General features: G+C 39.7%; 1 protein-coding gene across 1 annotated transcript in view; it reads left to right on the top strand.

Moving 5' to 3' along the window:
• Window positions 1-3856: 3856 nt before the first annotated feature.
• LOC119721938 overlaps window positions 3857-18095 on the top strand; it is a 32779-nt gene continuing 18540 nt past the window's right edge. Inside the window, exons 1-2 of the mRNA XM_038191894.1 lie at window positions 3857-3943; window positions 15287-15564. Of these exons, the coding sequence (XP_038047822.1) occupies window positions 15446-15564 (119 nt within the window). The 5' untranslated portion in view covers window positions 3857-3943; window positions 15287-15445. The remainder of the gene's footprint in view (window positions 3944-15286; window positions 15565-18095) is intronic.

Here is an 18095-nt window from a genome sequence, read left to right as displayed (position 1 = left end):
TCTCGGACAGAGATCGGAGCTTCGTTGCACAGTCGGAGAGTGTCCAGATGGATGGGTGAAATTCCGAGATCATTCCTGCGTTAAGGTAAAACCAAAATACTCGTAACGGAAATTTATTGTTATTGAAGGGCCCATGCAATAATTTTTTGAAAATAAAAATCCTTTTAACCTCATTTTCAATTTTTGTTTTGCCATTTCAAGGGTATTTTGGTGCCTTTGTGGATTTTTATGCAATTTCCATATTCATGAGCAAAAGTGTGAGCAGAAACCTCAATGTTACAGCTATTTCAGTACCAAAAGTTGTCAGAATTTCATATTTTGCTGTCGTAAATTTAATATGTTCTTTGTTGATTCGTTGTTGTGTCAGTACATGGAGTCATAAGCCAGAGGGCAATTTTTTTTCATGGATGTTTTCAATGAGCAAAGTTTTGGGTTCACAATTTGAACAGAAAAACCTTAAACTGAACACTTTCTCCCCGAAATGACGCCACAGCAACAGTGCCCTTAATAGTTGTCCAGAAAAACATGGACGATTTGAAATGTTTAAAGTTTCTAAAAGGTGCTTTTTTCAAATTTTGATTTTCTTTTCCGAACGATATCTATAGGAATTGGTAATGTCCTATAACAAATACATTTTGCTTGTTTCTATTTGCAGGCCTTAGAGTTTTAAAAATTGGTTTTAAATGGCGCGCTCCAGTTAAGAAATTGCGCACATCAGGAACGTTTTAGGAACGTCCCGCTAAGTTACAATTCAAAAGTTAAAATTGATTCATTGATTACTTTTCATGGGCAGATTTTTTCGTTCGATGTCTCATTGGAAAGCTCATAAGTAATGTAGCCTAATACTGGAAAATTATCAATTCAATTTGAAAATCATTTTGCATGTGCCAAAGCACGTATTTTAACCAAAAATGGATGTCAAATTGTTTTCATATACATAAGAAGAGTAGAAAGTTGCGCAAAATAATTATGTTCCTTACAAAAATATATTTAATGAACCCTTCAAGGCTTTGGTCATGCTGCCCATTTCCCCAAAACTCAAGAAGCCGGGGGGGGGGGGGGGGATGGGGAGGGGCAGGCCACCCGTTCCACCCGGGTGAAACTATGGGGACTAGACGATTTAGAGCGTTAATAAGTTTAACTCTACTTTGGATTGAAATAATCTGAAAAGAAGAGGCAGGCTGGTCCCTAAACCTCCTGTGCAGTGGCGTAAATCTGTGCCGGCGAGTTGGGGGGGGGGGGGGGGTCGGGATGACCAAAATCCAAAAATTGCCCGGCTGTGGAAATTCGAAAAGCGGGGAAGGGGGGGGGGGGCTAGGGATGGACACCACAGCTTTTGTACTTTATTTCTCCACTTTTAATGCTATTGAATACGTTTTGGTTGTTGATGTTCGAAAAATACCTCAATCCGCATTTTTTTTTCTCATCACGAAAAGTGTGTATGTGTGTGTGTGGGGGGGATGATTCAGGCCCCCTGGTCAAAAAGTGGGGTGGGATATACCCCCCCCCCCCCCCCCCGCCCCCCCCCCCCCCCCCCCCCCCCAACCCAACCCACCCTCAGGATTTGCGCCCCTGTCCCTGTATAGTTTCAGTCGGTGGGAGTGAAATGTCACATGATTATGAAAAGGGTGAATCTTTAAATATTGGAAATAAGAGTGTATAGTATGTAGGCCTACTGATGACGTTGCTTTGAATAGGTGGTTTAGAGGAACAATAGAGTCATTAGCAAATGTTGTAAACAAAATCTATGCGCACTGGAGATTAGGCCTAAGGGGATATCACCATTAGCACGCCCCAGCAATTATGGGATCGCCGCCCCATGATGTAATATTCAAAGCTACCGTTTATTACTTCCTTAAGTGAAAAAAGGGTCATTCGTTCTTGTTCTATCTTCTAATCTTTTTACACCTTTCCACTTCTCCCCTCTTTCCATAAGATGTTCCTGGAGGTCGAGAAGACTTGGCCGGAGGCTGAGGCAATCTGCCGGCGAATCGGCCGAGGCTCCTATCTTATCAAGATCCTGGACGCCGCGGATAACGCGGCGCTCGCTAACCTGTTGCAGCCCCATGTCCCTGCACATATATTAACCTGGATTGGGCTCAATGATATCATACAGGAGGGAGAATTGAAGTGGGTAGGCGACCCGCAAGTTGGCATGGAGAACTTTGACAAATTTATACCTGGTGAACCCAACAATTACATGGGGTTGGAAGATTGCGTCGGCTTTTCACCTTACTATTGGAACGATTTCAGATGTGACGGCACACGTAAATTTATCTGCCAAAAGCCCCTGTATAATACCGTCTGAAGACTGAACTGATTTTCAAGAAAACAATACAGTCAAGCGGTGGACATTGTTGTGTCGTTTCATCAGCTAGGCTATACGATTAATTTTTTGTGAGTGCTGAAATCCAGCTATAATCATCCGTGTTTTCTATCTATAGTGCAACATTTTGTCTTCAAAAAATTCCCGGACGCGCGGCCTTTGCAAATTCGAAAAATCAGAACTTGACTTTAAAGAATTTCGTTGTTACTCTTTATCATTCGACAAATTTGGTTAAAACGTAATATCACAGTTTATGGCAATTTAAAATAATAATCAATACCTCATCAACAACTCAAGAAAACGATGGTACGGCCTATGTTTTAACGGTGAATGGAGAAAATTTCTAGTGCATCACAAAGTATTAAGCCTATAGCATAATGTTGACAGTAACATAATTGTCAGTAAGGGGTAACCATGGTAATCTTATTAAATAGTAACATGCTGTTCCTCCTCTTCACACCAGCGCGATAGTAAGGTTAACACCGATGGGTGGGATTCACACGAAGGGTAGGCCTAGATCCACTACCCTCAGGGGCGGACCCGGGGTGGGGGTGCATTTCCGGGGTCGACCCCCCCCCCCCCCCCCGCTCTGGCACAAAACAAATTATAAGAAACAATGTGCTGCATTACCTTTATGTCCGCCTGGCCGTAACATTCGGACATAAACAACATTTTGACGGGCCTGACCCCCCTGCAAACATGAATTCCTGGATCCGCCCCTGACCCTGGACCTGAAGTATGATCGATAGAATAGATTTATTTGAAACTGGGAATCAACATATAAAAATAGGCCTAACAATGAATGGATTTTAAAAAGAAAAGAAAAAGAAGAAATCATATTATTTATTTATTTATTTATTTATTGTTTATCCTGGGGAGACCTTTCAGTGGAACACTGTTTTTCAAAGGTGCCCGGCAGTTACAACATTATGCGATAGTATAAAAATAGAAAACAAACAATAAAAGCATTACAAAAATAAAATTAAGAAGATTAATAAGCAGTAGAATGAGACAAGGTTAATCACGGTTGTTACAATTCATTGGCCTGAAAAAGACAAAAACAAGACATACACGTACCATATAATATTAAAGTGTCAGGTTCCTGTAGAGGCGCTTAAAAAAGGCAAGAGTGGGGTGCAATGGATGCATCAATGGTTTACTTAATTATAAAGTTAATACAAAACTACTGCCCTCTGGCTCCGCCTTAACGTATAAGGTCTATTGAGATGAGATACCTCGACCATTTAATTATAGGCCTACATGCTTTATAAGTGATCTTATAGTTGGCATTTCGCACAAGTAGAAATGTTGAGGTGAGTTCTTGTTTTAGAGCCATCAGGCCAATTATTTAACCAAATTGGTAAAAAAAAAATGAAACGACAAGGCTCGTCAACGCGGTGCCATTTATCTTCAATAGCGCCCTCTTGTGGGCCCGTGATAATAATTAATTGGCTGTTGTCCATGTCCCATATGACGTCATCTCGGTATCACAACATTACACGCCGCCCACGAAATGCGTGATACTGATGTGTTTACAACACTGGATTTGGAACACACACAATTTCCTCTCTGTTGATTTTGATGCAACAGGATTGTCAACAATCATTGGTATTTGCAGTAAGTAAAAGTGTTATTTCGTCATGTTTGTATGAAATTTGTTATGTTTGTGTGCGATTTGAGCACCTACGCCACGCAACATGCGCTGAACATGCTGAAGCACGGCCACGGAGTTGGTTAGCTTAAGACGTTTGGTTTATCAATAAATAGCAACATGCTCCATGGTTTAGTGCAGTGGCATTGGCGCCTGGCCACAGAGAGTCCAGCGGTTTGGGACCTATACGCAAAATTAGTCAATTTAAAACCGTGATAATAAGTAATAAAGTATCAACATGACTCTAAAAATACAAAAAGTATCCTGACCTAGACCCGTGAACGTGGCTTGTAAACTACGCCACGCTGTTGTGTATTTCAGAACCTGGCGAAATTGTCCCTCTGACTCCCTCCATTACACACACTGGACGTTATTTTGTAAATGTAATAAGTACTCACAATCCATATGAAGCTGTATTGAAATCTGTTTGTACATCAAAACTTGCATTTGACGAAATTTGAAGAAGTCGGTTTATGAAGTCCTGCTCAGTGCTAGCTGCCATTTTCTCCCAAGTGACGCATGCGCATTGAGTTTTATTGTACTGTCCTTCGTATAATTCGACGGCTGTTTACTGTCGCAGCTAAAAGAGACATCGTTTTAGACAAGTTTCAAGTCCTTTCCTCTCTCACCGCACCGCACGCGGGTGCACGTGTGCCCACGTGCGTGTGCCCACGTGCGTGTGCGCACACGTACACGAGATGAGCCGAGCAGCCAATCGGGTGCGGGTTTTTTTTTCGGGGTTGCGACATGAAACAGCCGTCAATCTGTCCAAGCGACTCGTCCGGGGTCATTTGTCAGGGTCACTTGTCGGGTTAAAATGAAATTTCTACACGTTCATATGGGTCTTTACTGATGGGCAAATTTCGTCGAAATTACACAGCCTAAATAATCGGACGGGCAAATTTAGATTTCTAGGTGAGTACTCAACACCCATACGGAATTATGTATGTCGGATCGATTTTGCTAGGTTTTAAAATACACAACAACGTGGCGTTGTATACAACGCCACGTTCACGGGTCTACCTGATACCAAGAGAAATGCTGACTCCTATCATCAAAAACATTTATTCAGAACTTTGCATTCATTTGGATGGAAAAAAATGAATTCTTATTGAGAACTCGCACTTTTCATATCGACAGATGCCACAAACATTACCGCGTGAGCCAGCACTTTCACTTAAACCACCGTGTAAAATTAAAATCTTCTTGATAAATCGAACTGTTTTGATCATATCTTTATAAATAAAAAAGGTACGTACTGCATGGTACACTTGTACCCAGAAAGTTCAGACTTTTATTAAAACAGTGGTATAAAAAGAAATGATTAAAACTAAAAGCTTTCCACACCTTTCCGCAAAGCATTTTTAAAGGTCGGGGTACAGAGGCGGGCGATCAAGATTTTTTTATTACTGAAAAATGACATTGTCAACCTAACCCTCCTATGGAAACATGCATTGTCAGCCTGGTTATTACTTGGGTCAATATTGGTCAAGACCCCCATTGGTTTGTACACAGTATGCCAGGAGGTGAGATACAAACATTTTGACCATTGGTGACGTCTTAAATAGTAGGAGGCCAAGGAGGGCTAAGGCAGACTTCTCTCAATGTAATGACACCTTTTTGGTAATTTTTGAACATTTTTTTGGGGGTAGAAATTACGTTTTTTTAACGCGGTTTACGTGCCGGTTGGTGCCGTGCAGAGTGACTTGTATGCTCACAGTACATGTACATGGCGCGGTAATCGCCATCTTTATTTTTGTGTTGCGTTCTGTTGTCATCGTCATTTTCCCCCGAAATTTCCCTCAAAATTTGAAAACCTAACCCTTTATTTAAATCTATGACATACCTGTATGTTCTTAATGTCGTCAACTAGTTTGGCAGGTCAACTAATTCAAAAGTGGATTTTGTTCCCTGGCCCGTAGATACACAATTGCCCAGAGGCGAAACAAGAGAATTTTGTACAACGGCGAGACGCCATTGCATCCAGACTAGTCTACTACTGCATGTTATTGTACGCTGATGGCATTGGTGCCAGACTTGCATGTAGTCTGGCACACGGTAACAGTAATAACGCGTGCACGCAATTTGTTCCGTGTTGATGTGTTGTGTGGAGTTTTGCCCGTGCGTAACGGTAAAGTATTTCCGATCCCAATCCACACAACGCAGCACACAGAATATGTGTCTACGACTCCACGAATTATCCCTGTTATAAATACCACGTGCCAGACAAAGTCTGGCAATGGCCGATCCCACTCCAGTGGACAGTGCGAAGGTCCAGGCAAAAAAATGTAACTTTTTTGTTATGAATGGTAAAAACCTGATTCAAAAATCAACTTTATGTTTATTTTAAATGGGCATTCATATGATACCAAACATTTTGATAGGTTCGGAAAATAAGAAATTTATAAAAGATGCTTTATAATGTAAAGTAGTAAATCTTACTGAATTGAAACTCCAAATTCAGCCATTTAAATTGTTGTATTTTCAAAATACAAACACCTATGAAGCTGATTCAAACGTCATTGATTTTGTTGTGTAATTCTCTTTTCAGTGATACAAAACATGATATTTTTTTCGCTAAAAAATGAAATTCGCCGGACTCCCTACATCGAGTGCAGTGGGGCTATGGGCTATCGTAGCTTGAGCTGTTGAGTAACCGTTCTAGTTACCTCAGTCCTATATTTTATCATTGGGATGTTGTATTGGCAATCGTGAAGTGTAGGGCCCCTGTTTAGTTTCGATCAAATAAGAGTCGAGGGTGGTTTTTATTACTTAAAAATAACCTTTTTAACATAAAGCAGACTTCTCTCAAAAACACACTTTTTTGGTAATTTTTGAACAGTTGTAGAAATTACGATTTTTCTAAGCCGTTTACGGTGGTTGTGCCGTGCGATTCAGCGCGCCTTGCGGGTTCACGGTACATCGTGCGGTGATTGCCATCTTTATTTTCGTGTTGCGTTTTGTCGTTGTCGTTGTCGTTGTCATCGTCATTTTACCCCAACATTTCCCTCAAAAATTCAAAACCCTGCACTTCTATGGAAATGTTCTTAATGTGGCCAACTAGTTTGGCAGGTTAAATAATTTAAAAGTGGATTTTGTTCCCTTATAGGGACCGGGCCCCTAGATACATGTACATGATCGCCATTGTCATGGAATCCGTGTACAAGTACCCCATCAATGGCCAGAAAAGGAGAGTTGGGGGTGACTGGTTCCCAATCTATCCACTGCATATTTCGAATGTATCCAAAGTTATTGGAGGCAGGGATTAATCTCGGAGACCAACGCAAGTTGAATTCGAACGTATTCGCGCGCCGACGACGCCTGACGCACACGCGAAGACGCAGTGGCTATAGCTTTTGCACATTCAGGAAGTCGTGCGTACTTTGCGCATGAACCAGTACAGTTCAGAGGTAAAAATGCCCCTCTTTTGTTGGCGCACGGAGACCATAGGGCTGGAGGAAACTTTCAACAAGAATCTCTAAAAATTGAATTCCAAAATGTGCCATGTTGTGCCCGTGACACACTAATTCCCCTTGAGACTCACCCAAACCTTGTCAGGAATAACCACTACCCAGGTCCCTGAAGAAAATAATGATCCATGATGAAGATTCAGCCTACAATGGACCGATCCAGTAAGCACCGCCCCATGGTATTCTGACCAATCACAGCCGTTATTTATGTCCGACATGCGTGCACAAAAGTCCGACATGCGTGCACGCGCGTATGATGGGCGCGGCAGGAAAATGCAGTGTGGCATTGGAGAGAAGCTCGTGTTAATTTGCCCACGTGTGCAGTGGGAGGGGCTTACTGGATCGGTCCATTGCAGTGAAAAAGGAGGCATTACTGACAGCTGATCAAGGTGTGATCGCTGGCCAGAGTGGTCATTGGTTTTGTGTACAAACAAAATTTGGATACAAAGGAATGGCAATGCGCGGTTGATTACCACGCACAGGGTGCGCACCGGTCAAACTTGCCAACTGGGCGCTGAAGTGCACACCCGACGACTGTTTGATGTACTACTGCTGCACTAACTATGGCTTGTGTCACTCACATCACGGCTGCGGTAGAACGGTAGCCAAAGCCTTTTCATTTTGTACATATATGGAACTTTCCGTACAGAAAGAAACTTGTTATGGGACTTAATACCTAAACATCTGGCTATCATACCGGTACAAGCTTGAAATGTCACTTTATGTTTTTGGAATCATCTAGATAGTTCGCTAAGATACCATGTTGAATATCAGCTAGCTTAATTTTGTGGAAAGAGGGCAGGGTTTTGATTTATGAAGGGAACTTGTGAAACACGATTACCGAAAATACTTTGAAAATGCATTCAACCATGGCGACTCTCCACAGACTTTGAACACAACCACAGAAGTGGGGTCTGGATGATACAATCTTTCCCTACTTTGTAACGGGTAGGGCCTAGGTACTCTCAACGTGTACGAAGGACAATGTGTAGCACTTAATGAAATTGCACTTACTATGAAATTTGACGAAAACTTTTGCTGTAGTGAAGCACTAGAGGCGAGAAATTGAAAGTGTGCCATGTTAGGGCCGCACCACAAAATCTCAACTTAAAAGTGGAATTTCCAATACATTGACCTATCGCCGTTTGAGAGTTAGCCACGCCCTTTAGACAACCCTATGGAGTTTTTTGTACACTAATTTTTGTTTGTCTCAGATTTTGTGCGTTCCGCGTCCATTTGTATATCATGTACTTGGACCATATTTCACAAGCTGCGTTGACGCGATTCTCACGCGATTCTACCACGCTAGGTCAATTGTGCCTTTGAATTAGTTGTAATGGCCGAGGCCCTAACTTGGAACCGAATGAATCCCTAATGTTAATGTTAATCCCTAATTATGTTAATATTAGGCCTACAAAAAAAATACTACCGGAATGATTTACAATCTCACATAATTTATACAAGTACCGTATTATAAATGTGCTTTATTTGTTTTATCTTACATTTGTATTGCTGTTAGGCTAACTCTCACACCACGACTACCGGTATGTATACAAAAAATGAAAATCAGATTTCCAGAAAATCTCGACATACATGTGTAATAGTGGAATTCCCCATACACGAGTATAGCCTAACATTAACTTAGCTTGGGAAACCCCAGCTCTCGTGCTCATTGGAAATTGGACAATTAGAGCAACTGGGGGTAGATTAGCTTGGGAAACCCCAGCTCTGGTACTCAAGACATTGGAAATTTGCCAATCAGAGCTGGGGTAAAAACCACGCACAACCTTTTGATCACAAGACTTGATTTCGTCCATACCCAAAAGCCTGATTGTTGGAAATCACCAACCTTTCTTGATGTCTTGTTAAAGGTAGGGTACATCATTTGTCATTTGTGCGTTTCTTTCTTATGAAGCAACAAAAGTGCTCAAAATCTAAAGAAGGGTGCTTCACAACTAACCTGATGAAGTTTTAGCTCAGTGAATGCTGTGTATTCTGAGAAAACAGTATTCTAGGAACTCATTTTCTATTCAAAATTTGCCAAGTCATGTTTTGAACTGTGCCGGAAATCAGCGTCCAGGACTTGTTCTCATTCAGCCGATTGCAGCTACGCGGTGCCACGCACTGAACCGACGAATAATAGCAACCGCGTGCACGTGTTCGTCGGTCCACGGATTCGCCAGATTACAAACCAGTTACTAATGGAAATTTCCCCCAAAAATGTATCACCTGACCTGAGGCATCTTTGGAAATGGCCTTAGAACTTTGATTGTTTTCTTCAAAATGACAGCATGCCAGAACGAATAATTTCACAGGGATTTTATGGCCATATCTTTTAACCAAGTAAGCTTTTCAACAAAACATGTAATTTTGTCAGTTACTTTTTGGATAGCTGCAAATGATCTACTCTACATGTACCTTGACAGCATGCGATCTTTAATCCAAACAAGGTTTTTGATGATATATGGGTGAGTTATTTCTAAATTTATAAATGCAAATGATCCTATATCTTTAACTAATTTGAGTTAAGCAGCAACCTTTGGTACAAAATACCGAATAGGCTAATAGTAAATATATTTTACCTTATAAGCAAAAGTTTTCTCCTTTTTTTTGAAAATTGGTTTTAAAATAAATGTTTTCTTTTCAATTTACACTTGTTTGTTGAATAATAATAGGGCCTATTGATTTTTGATGGAGCCTCATTGAGGGATTTGAGGCAGTGTCTAGAACACAGGGTGCAACAGTGCAAAAAAATTCCCATAGACACTAGTGCTAAATGCCCATACTTCAAAATTCTTTTAAAGAATACTCGGAACTCTCATAGGTATTTAAGCTGCACAGAAAAATGATGATCAACATGTCATCTTTCAAATTCTTTTCATTTTTTGGTGGGTTGACCATTGGCTTTTCGAGAAATTCTCGCCCAAAGAAGACAACCCCTATTTTCCCCAAAGCAGAACGGTAGTCATCTTGAAAAACAATCCCTCCACAACATGGCAAAATAGTGGCACTTTCGAGCCCAATTGTATCCAAAATGCTCAGAATTGGAAGCCCTGAGTCTGGGCCAGAGCTTCATTGCCATTTCTCTTCAATTCCCCAATGTTATGGCTCTCAGAACTCTCTAATGTAGAGTATTTTGAGGGTATAACTTTTATTCATGAGCTCGGCGGATGGGTTTAGGCCTATTTACAGGTGTGCACCCCAAAGGGTTACCTTTAATTTGGGGTCAAAGGTCAATAGATTAAGTCCTGCATTTCAAAAGGCCAGGGATTTTTTCAACAGCTTCAGTGTTTGTACAATTAGGCTTTGAATAAAATCTAATGCTTTAACGTTTGGAATTCTCTAGACCATTCAGAATCCACTGGGAAAATTTGGGAGACTTTGCAGAATTTAAGAAAATATAACCAATCCAGTTTTGCTTTTTCATGGGGCTTGATGCTCCCTTAAATTGCGAGTAGAAACTATGGGCAATGAACGGGCCTTGTATATCAGAGGATTTTAGCTGGTTTAGGGCAGTTTCAGCATAAAGCTGAGAATATTACCCTGGTAGGGTTTATGATGAATTAGAGGGTTTGTGGTTTTAGTATGAACTTAAAGATAGTATTCATTTAACCCAACTTGTATTTTATGTCATCTTCAAGATTACATGTAAGGGATGTTTATCAAAGTATTCCAGTATTTTTGCAGCGTTTGCTGAAAATGCATTGAACAAATGAACTTATTTCATTGGACACGTGTTATTTTGTATCAAATGTAACGTGTCAATACACAAGAGCTTTTCCATTCCAGCTATTATCAGGACTTCAAACATGAGTGTTGGAGCTCCAATAAGATATTATTGGATCAACAGTAAATACATTTTTGAGATTAGCAGGTCACAAATGGCATTATCACAAAGTCTCCAGTAGGTTATCTGTAATGTAGCTGGAATAAACCAGTCTATGATCCAGTATTGATAATAGGTGTGTTTAGCTTTCCACATAATTGTGCTGTAGGGACTCAACTCCATTTTTTTTTAAGATAGTCTACTCCCAAAATAAATCCACACAAACACAAAGATCTGAGCACTGTAAATGTGCATTATCTTATTTTATCTCACTTCATCCTGCACAACTAGGTTTGTTTGACATACATTATGCAAGGTTCCTGCTCCATAGGCGTGCACACACGCAATTTTCTGTGTTGCTTGTTATTTTTTATTTGTCTGCTTAGTATGTAAAACATTGTGTTGCAGATGTGTCGATTTTTTTAAAGGTGGCCATGAAATGAATTTAACACTGGAACATACTTGTAGCCATTTTCCATTCCTCTTAAATCTATAAAAAAAACTATGAAACAAAAGTTTTGCAAAGCACTTTTCAACCATTTAACATGTTTCATGCTTTTCCAGACAACTGAGGGTGCTGTTGCTGTGATGTCACTTTAGGAATATATATATATACATGTATGCTCTTCAGATTAGAGGTTTTTTCTTCAAATTGTCAGCCCAAAATTCTGCTTAGTGAAAACATTTGTGCATGAATGTTCTCATTGTCTGTCATTTACTGAAACAACAATGAGCCACTGAAAGCAGGAAAATAACCACAGCAAACCTCTAAAATTCTGGTGACGTTTTATTTTGAAGCAGACATGAAACTAAAGTTTGTGCCTTGAATGATATCACAGTTTTGCTTATGAACATGGGAATTTGCATATTAGCATAAAAAAACAAAAAGGCACCAAAATGGCTATATGAAGAATACAAATAATGTTAAATAGCAGAGTGGTACATTTCAAGGATAACTTTAAAAAAAAAAAAAAAAATCCTGTTACATGGGCCCTTTAAGCATACATGTACATGTGTAACTCTGCTTTTACTGTCAAGTGCTATAGTCCTATTGAGACATTTAATAATTAAAACAAAATATTACGCCTTCTTTCCTTGTTGACAAATTCCACTTGGCAGTGACTTTCCTTTTCACTCAGGTTTCAAAACACACAGCTGAAGAATGTGAAGTTTGTATACAAAGAGAAACTCTTTAGTTCTATGGAGGTGATGCAGGAAATGCAGCTGGCACAGTGTGCGGTAATAATGCAGTGCAAGGACACACATTGTCTGCGTGCACTGGATAGCTACATGTACAAGTACAAATAGTAGAAAGTGTGAGCAAGCAGTTTTTAACTTAATGGGCGTAAATTCCTTTTCAGGCTATTCTGTAAATTCCTGCTCTTTTTGTACGTCCTCCAACCACATGATATTGCAAGGTCATAAAGGTGGAAGTGCTTTGGTTTGGCCCGTAATTGTTCTCTCTTCATGGGCGCTTTTTGGGCACTTTTATTTTTGTTTGAAGCAACAAACTCAGAAGAAGGGTGCATAAGAACTAACCAAAATGGATACTAATCTTGAGAAATCAGGGAAAATGTATGCACATTGTTGTATCTCTTGAGTGGATTCCTTTGTTGCCTCGTGGTCTGGAGCATTGAATTCGCAGTCTGGAGGTTGTGGGTTCGAATCCAGCCTGGGAGTTGTGGTGCGTGTGTGCCCTTGGGCAAGACACTTTCTCACTCATTACTTCTCCCCACCGAGGAGTACTTGGGTACCTGTGAGGGCAGAGGTGGTTATTGTAACTGATTTTAGCTGCTTTGCGCCGAAATGGCAGCATCGAGCTGTATATCCCCTGAGGAGCTGAGGTTATTTGGAATGTTTCACTGGCCCAATGATCAAGGGTGATAATAATGTAAAGTGCTTTGATCTTAGTTAAAAGTACCTGTCATTATTATTATTAGATGGTTCTGATTCCTAAATTGCAGTTTTCTATTTTGAATTGCACCCTCTAATCCCTTAAAATCAGCACTCGGGATATGATTCTCATTCAGCCAGTTTCTATGATCTTGAAGTCTCAGTGGACGGGTACTTCTTGAAAAATCTAACGAATATCAAATTAAAAAGAAAACACCTTCAAGTATTTTTTCCTTTACAACAAAGACTAATGGTGCAGGGTATGGTATACTGGCTGTATCTTCACTTTGAGCAAAGTTTCCTTATTAAATCTGTTGGTTCGTTTCCGGGTTCATATAATGACCAATGTTTCTACACATTTGAGAAATCCCCTTTGCGATAAAGTGAAACACCTCATTCAAGCAGCAGTTCCTGGTAATGTGAGTCAGTGCAGTTCTTCTATGGAAAATTTCAGCTGTGGGAAATTCCAGTATTGTTTTATATGGAGGTTCTTTTGATCAATCTGACTCGCGTAGGTATGCTGTGGTTTTTATTCTTAATAACTACAACATTTGTGTGGCTACTTTCAAGTCAAGCATTGTCATCTATGGTACATGTAGATCTGTTTGACATTTTTCAGAATTTGTTGAGGGAAGTTTCAATATTGGATTTGTTTACCCTTCGCTGGTGTAATTTTATAAACAGTGTAGGGGCCTATACTCGGTGTTCAAGGGCCCATGAGAAAAAAGTCACAAGCTTACTCGGGTTGGACTCGAACCCATGAAGTCCTGTATACTATAGTGCAGACGTCTTGCCACGCAATCACTGAGCTTTGCCATTGATTCTATACATGTAGCAGCACGTACCAAAACTGATGACTATTTTGTGTGATGGAACTTTGAATTTTTGCCCTTCACTAATATTATTTCAGTGGATGAATAGTAAGATGTCTGCATAGTAAGCAGGAGGTCATGGGTTTGCATTCCACCCTAGAAAGCTTGTGATTTTTAAGCTCTGGCAGGAGCTTCTACAAGTACATGTCACTTGGTGGTCAGTCGATCTGTCTGTCTGTCCCCGAAAATGGACCAAAAATAATTGAATAATTGACCAAATGCAATGCCGTGGTCATAAAATGCACTCTTGATGATGGTTTTCAGAACAGCGATTTTGTTTTAATTGATGTGCATACACGTTTATTTTGCACATGTCTGTCCCCGAACATTTACCAAAATGAGCCCCATAAGTTTCCCATTCTACCAAATTTTAATTTAAAAGAAAATAGCAAATAAAATAAATTAAATACTTAACAAAAAAATGTTTGTAACAATTGGGGAAGATGTTCATGAAATGTTTGAAAATGGAGGCAAAATATGTGCGGTAATGTTCATGAGGTATTTATCACAAATCGCTACAAATCTAGGTATACATCTAAAGTATGGTGTTCCACAGTGCCATCGGCGTGGCATTTTTAAGCTCTGGAAGGAATCAGTTTGATAGATTTCATAACAGACTCATATGAAAGACTTTCATGCAAGACGGCCAGAGCTCACATGTACATGTATTGTGCACTCGCACTTGTGATTCTTGCATAGCCCATGGACAACACTTAAGTATTTGGCATTTATTACGTCATTAATGGGAAAAACAATGATAAAAACTCATCATCTCCACAAAGCAGAAATTTTCCATCATGCAAATATAGAGAGAGAAGTTTTGTTAAAGTTAATCGACAGGAAGTCTCCCCCCTCTTCCTTTCAATAACATGTTTGTGAATGTACTTTGGAGTATCTGAAAATGGACTCTACCGCATCTTTACACATACATGTACACCCACGTTTGTTTATGGTGTAAATCAAGGATTTTCTATTGTTCCTCTTCCCTTTTCCTTTGTTTATACTCTAACTTTTTTGCAACAGCTCTCATTGATTTTGTACCGTACTTTTCTAATCGAGGTCGTCCTCGATTTGGTTCCTGTCCTCGATTCACCGATGATGTTGCACGTGTGTGTCCTCGATTTACACCATAAACAAACGCATGTAACTCCCCATGTCTAAAATGTTAAAAGGCATTTGCTGTATAATTTTTTTGAAACAGAGAATTGAACTTGTGTCTGCCATTATCTCTTGTCTTTAAATGTTCAGGTCTTATTTGAAGAGATAATTGGACATATCTGTAACTTGTACGTCTGGTGGCACGACACACTGAGATTTCTTCGGGACGGTCAAGATGTGAATGTATTGCATTGCCGTTGCGTGCATTATGTCTTGACATCATGATGTGAGCAATCCTCTGGGCCCAAGATGACTTCCACCATGGTGCCTGCCAATGGCATCTCTCCAGACCCGGTCAACACCAGTATCCATCCTGATGTTGTGCGTCAGGGATGCTTCTGTGACTTTGATGCTATCGCTTGCACAAGGTAAATGCTGCTCTGCTTGGTCAGTCCCGGCTGAATTGTCAAGGGCAACGTCTTGTTTATGGACAATTGTGTAGTTTTGGGCCCCTCTTTAGGCCAACAAAAAAAATAGTTATGCTTTTGGTTACCCTACCTACCCTATTTTGACAGCCCCCACCCTAAACAATTCAAAACCATCAATTACTACAATTTACCCTTGACTACACACCTCCATATGATCGTAAACGAAAAATGCCCAAAAAATTAAATTTCCCTACCTACCTACCCTATTTTCAGATGCCATGTAATCGGAAGCAGAACTATTTTTTTTGGCCTTAGTTTTGGTCAAGTTAGAGTCAAGAGTGTTTTTAATCATTCCAAAATGGCTTCTGCAACCTAAAGTAGAGTTACATGTATCTTAATTCTAGTGTCACTATTTTTTTATACTTTTAAACATTTTGGTAGAAAATGTGGTTTTCTCACGCATTTTACAGTTGATAGGGCCTATGCCCTGCAAAACAATGTGGTTTTTGCACATTCCCATGCGGTGATCGTCATCTTTACTTTCGTGTTGCGTTTTGTCATCTTCGTCATCGTCTTACCCCAACATTTCCCTCAAAAAATCACCCCGCCCTCTTTATGACATTCCTGTTGGTTTTAAATGTCGCTAAGTAGTTTGATAAGTCCAATAAACTTGGATTTTTATTCTGTAAAAACAGGGCCCATAACTACACAATTGCTTGATTATGCAGACAAACTGCTCAAGAAAATGTACTAGACTCAATAGATTTCTTTTCAACATGACCAAGTGAATGTTCAAACAAAAAAGTCTTTCAAACGATGGAGAACATACAATACATATATGTACATTTTGTATGTGTACTTTCTGAGACACCACACCAACTTGGCTTTTGAATGATTGCATGATTTATGTAAAGAAACGTGAGAAATTTGCGTTGCTTAAGCTACATACGTTCAAAAGTTCTTGGATATTTTGTGCTGTATGGTTCGGCCAATGAGATGTAGTCATCTTGTTGAGGAAACCTCCAAGACTATTTTTGTAATGATTTTTTTTTAGCAAGGCAGAGCAAGACAGAGAACTTCCCTGAGTTTAAATTAAGCATCTTAGTAAACCAGGCAACATATCACACACAAGTAAAAAAAACCTGTCTGTTTTTCCAGCCCAGATATTGTGTTCACTCTATATAATATATCGTTCGTTATCTGATCTTCTGCATTATAATTATATATCAGGCATTTATTATCCAATTTTGTTCCGGTTGTTTATTGTGATAGTTTTTTTTTTTTTTTTTTTTTACATGTATCATGCAAAACGTTTTGAAGGCATTTGTAGTGTTTACATGTATACATGTATGAAATGGTACATGTAATTTAGTTGTTCTTCAAAAAAAAATTTATCGTGTACATTGTGAAAATACAGGAGGTTTTTGAAATCTGCAACATCCATTGCTTTACTTATAAATTTAAGTTCACATAATTTCCAATTTGTTATTGCAAAATGGATCTTATTACAGTACATTGTTATTATGACACACTAGTACATGTACATGTACATTGTTATTATTGCTAGCAATAGCAGTCAGGAAGTTGATATGAAGGACAGCAGATTTGACAATGTGGGTCTTGACTTGAAAGAAATTCATGAAAGAACCGAACTTGTCATCTTTTTCTTCCTTTTTTTGCCCAAATAAAATGACGTGCCCAAAATGTCCATGACGTGCTTTCAGGGATGGTTGACTCGAGACGCTCCATACATGTTAATACCACTGGTGACCTCAGGAACAATAGACATTGCCAGGGTGTGTTGGCATGCAACAATGGAATTTTTTATTGATATTTTACAAGTACACTGAACTCAGAGTTTGCAGAAATAAAAATCAAGTTTGTGTGGTTCCATCATATACATGTATGACGCTATTATTTTTGGGCAGAAGCTACCCCATAGTACAATGCATGTAAAGAATTGTATCTTCTGTGTTTAATATTGGTTGCATTAATTTTCCTTTTAAGCTTTTTGTTTTGTTTTGTTTTGTTGTTAGATTCATGTAGGTTTTGGTGACTCCATAACAGAATTGCAAAGAGTTCAAAAGATTCAATAATAATAATAACAAGCATTTGTATAGCACTTTTAAATGGGGTATCAAAGCGCTTTACAATTGTTATTACCCCTGTTCAATGGGCAAACACTCCTGAAACCTTCTCAACTCCCTGGGGAGCATACACGGCTGGTAGGCAACCATTTCGGCGCTCTTGGACGTAATCAACATCTCACATTAACCATCTCTGCCGTCACAGCCCATCTATCATGTCTATTCCTGGGTGGGGAGAAGCAATGAGTGACAAAGTGCCTAGCCCAAGGGCACACGCACCATAACCCCAGGCTGGACTTGAACCCACGACCTGCAGAATTACCCAAAACCCACAAATTCAATGCTCTAGACCCCAAGGCCACAGCACTCCACAAATGAATTGAAAGGAATCCTGATTCCACCTTTTAATGAATAGACTCCAATTTTCCTGGAGATGTGATTTCA

This window comes from Patiria miniata, unplaced genomic scaffold, assembly GCF_015706575.1.
Source record: "Patiria miniata isolate m_02_andy unplaced genomic scaffold, ASM1570657v1 HiC_scaffold_14, whole genome shotgun sequence".
Taxonomy (NCBI): domain Eukaryota; kingdom Metazoa; phylum Echinodermata; class Asteroidea; order Valvatida; family Asterinidae; genus Patiria; species Patiria miniata.
This window is presented reverse-complemented; position numbering and strand designations above follow the sequence as displayed.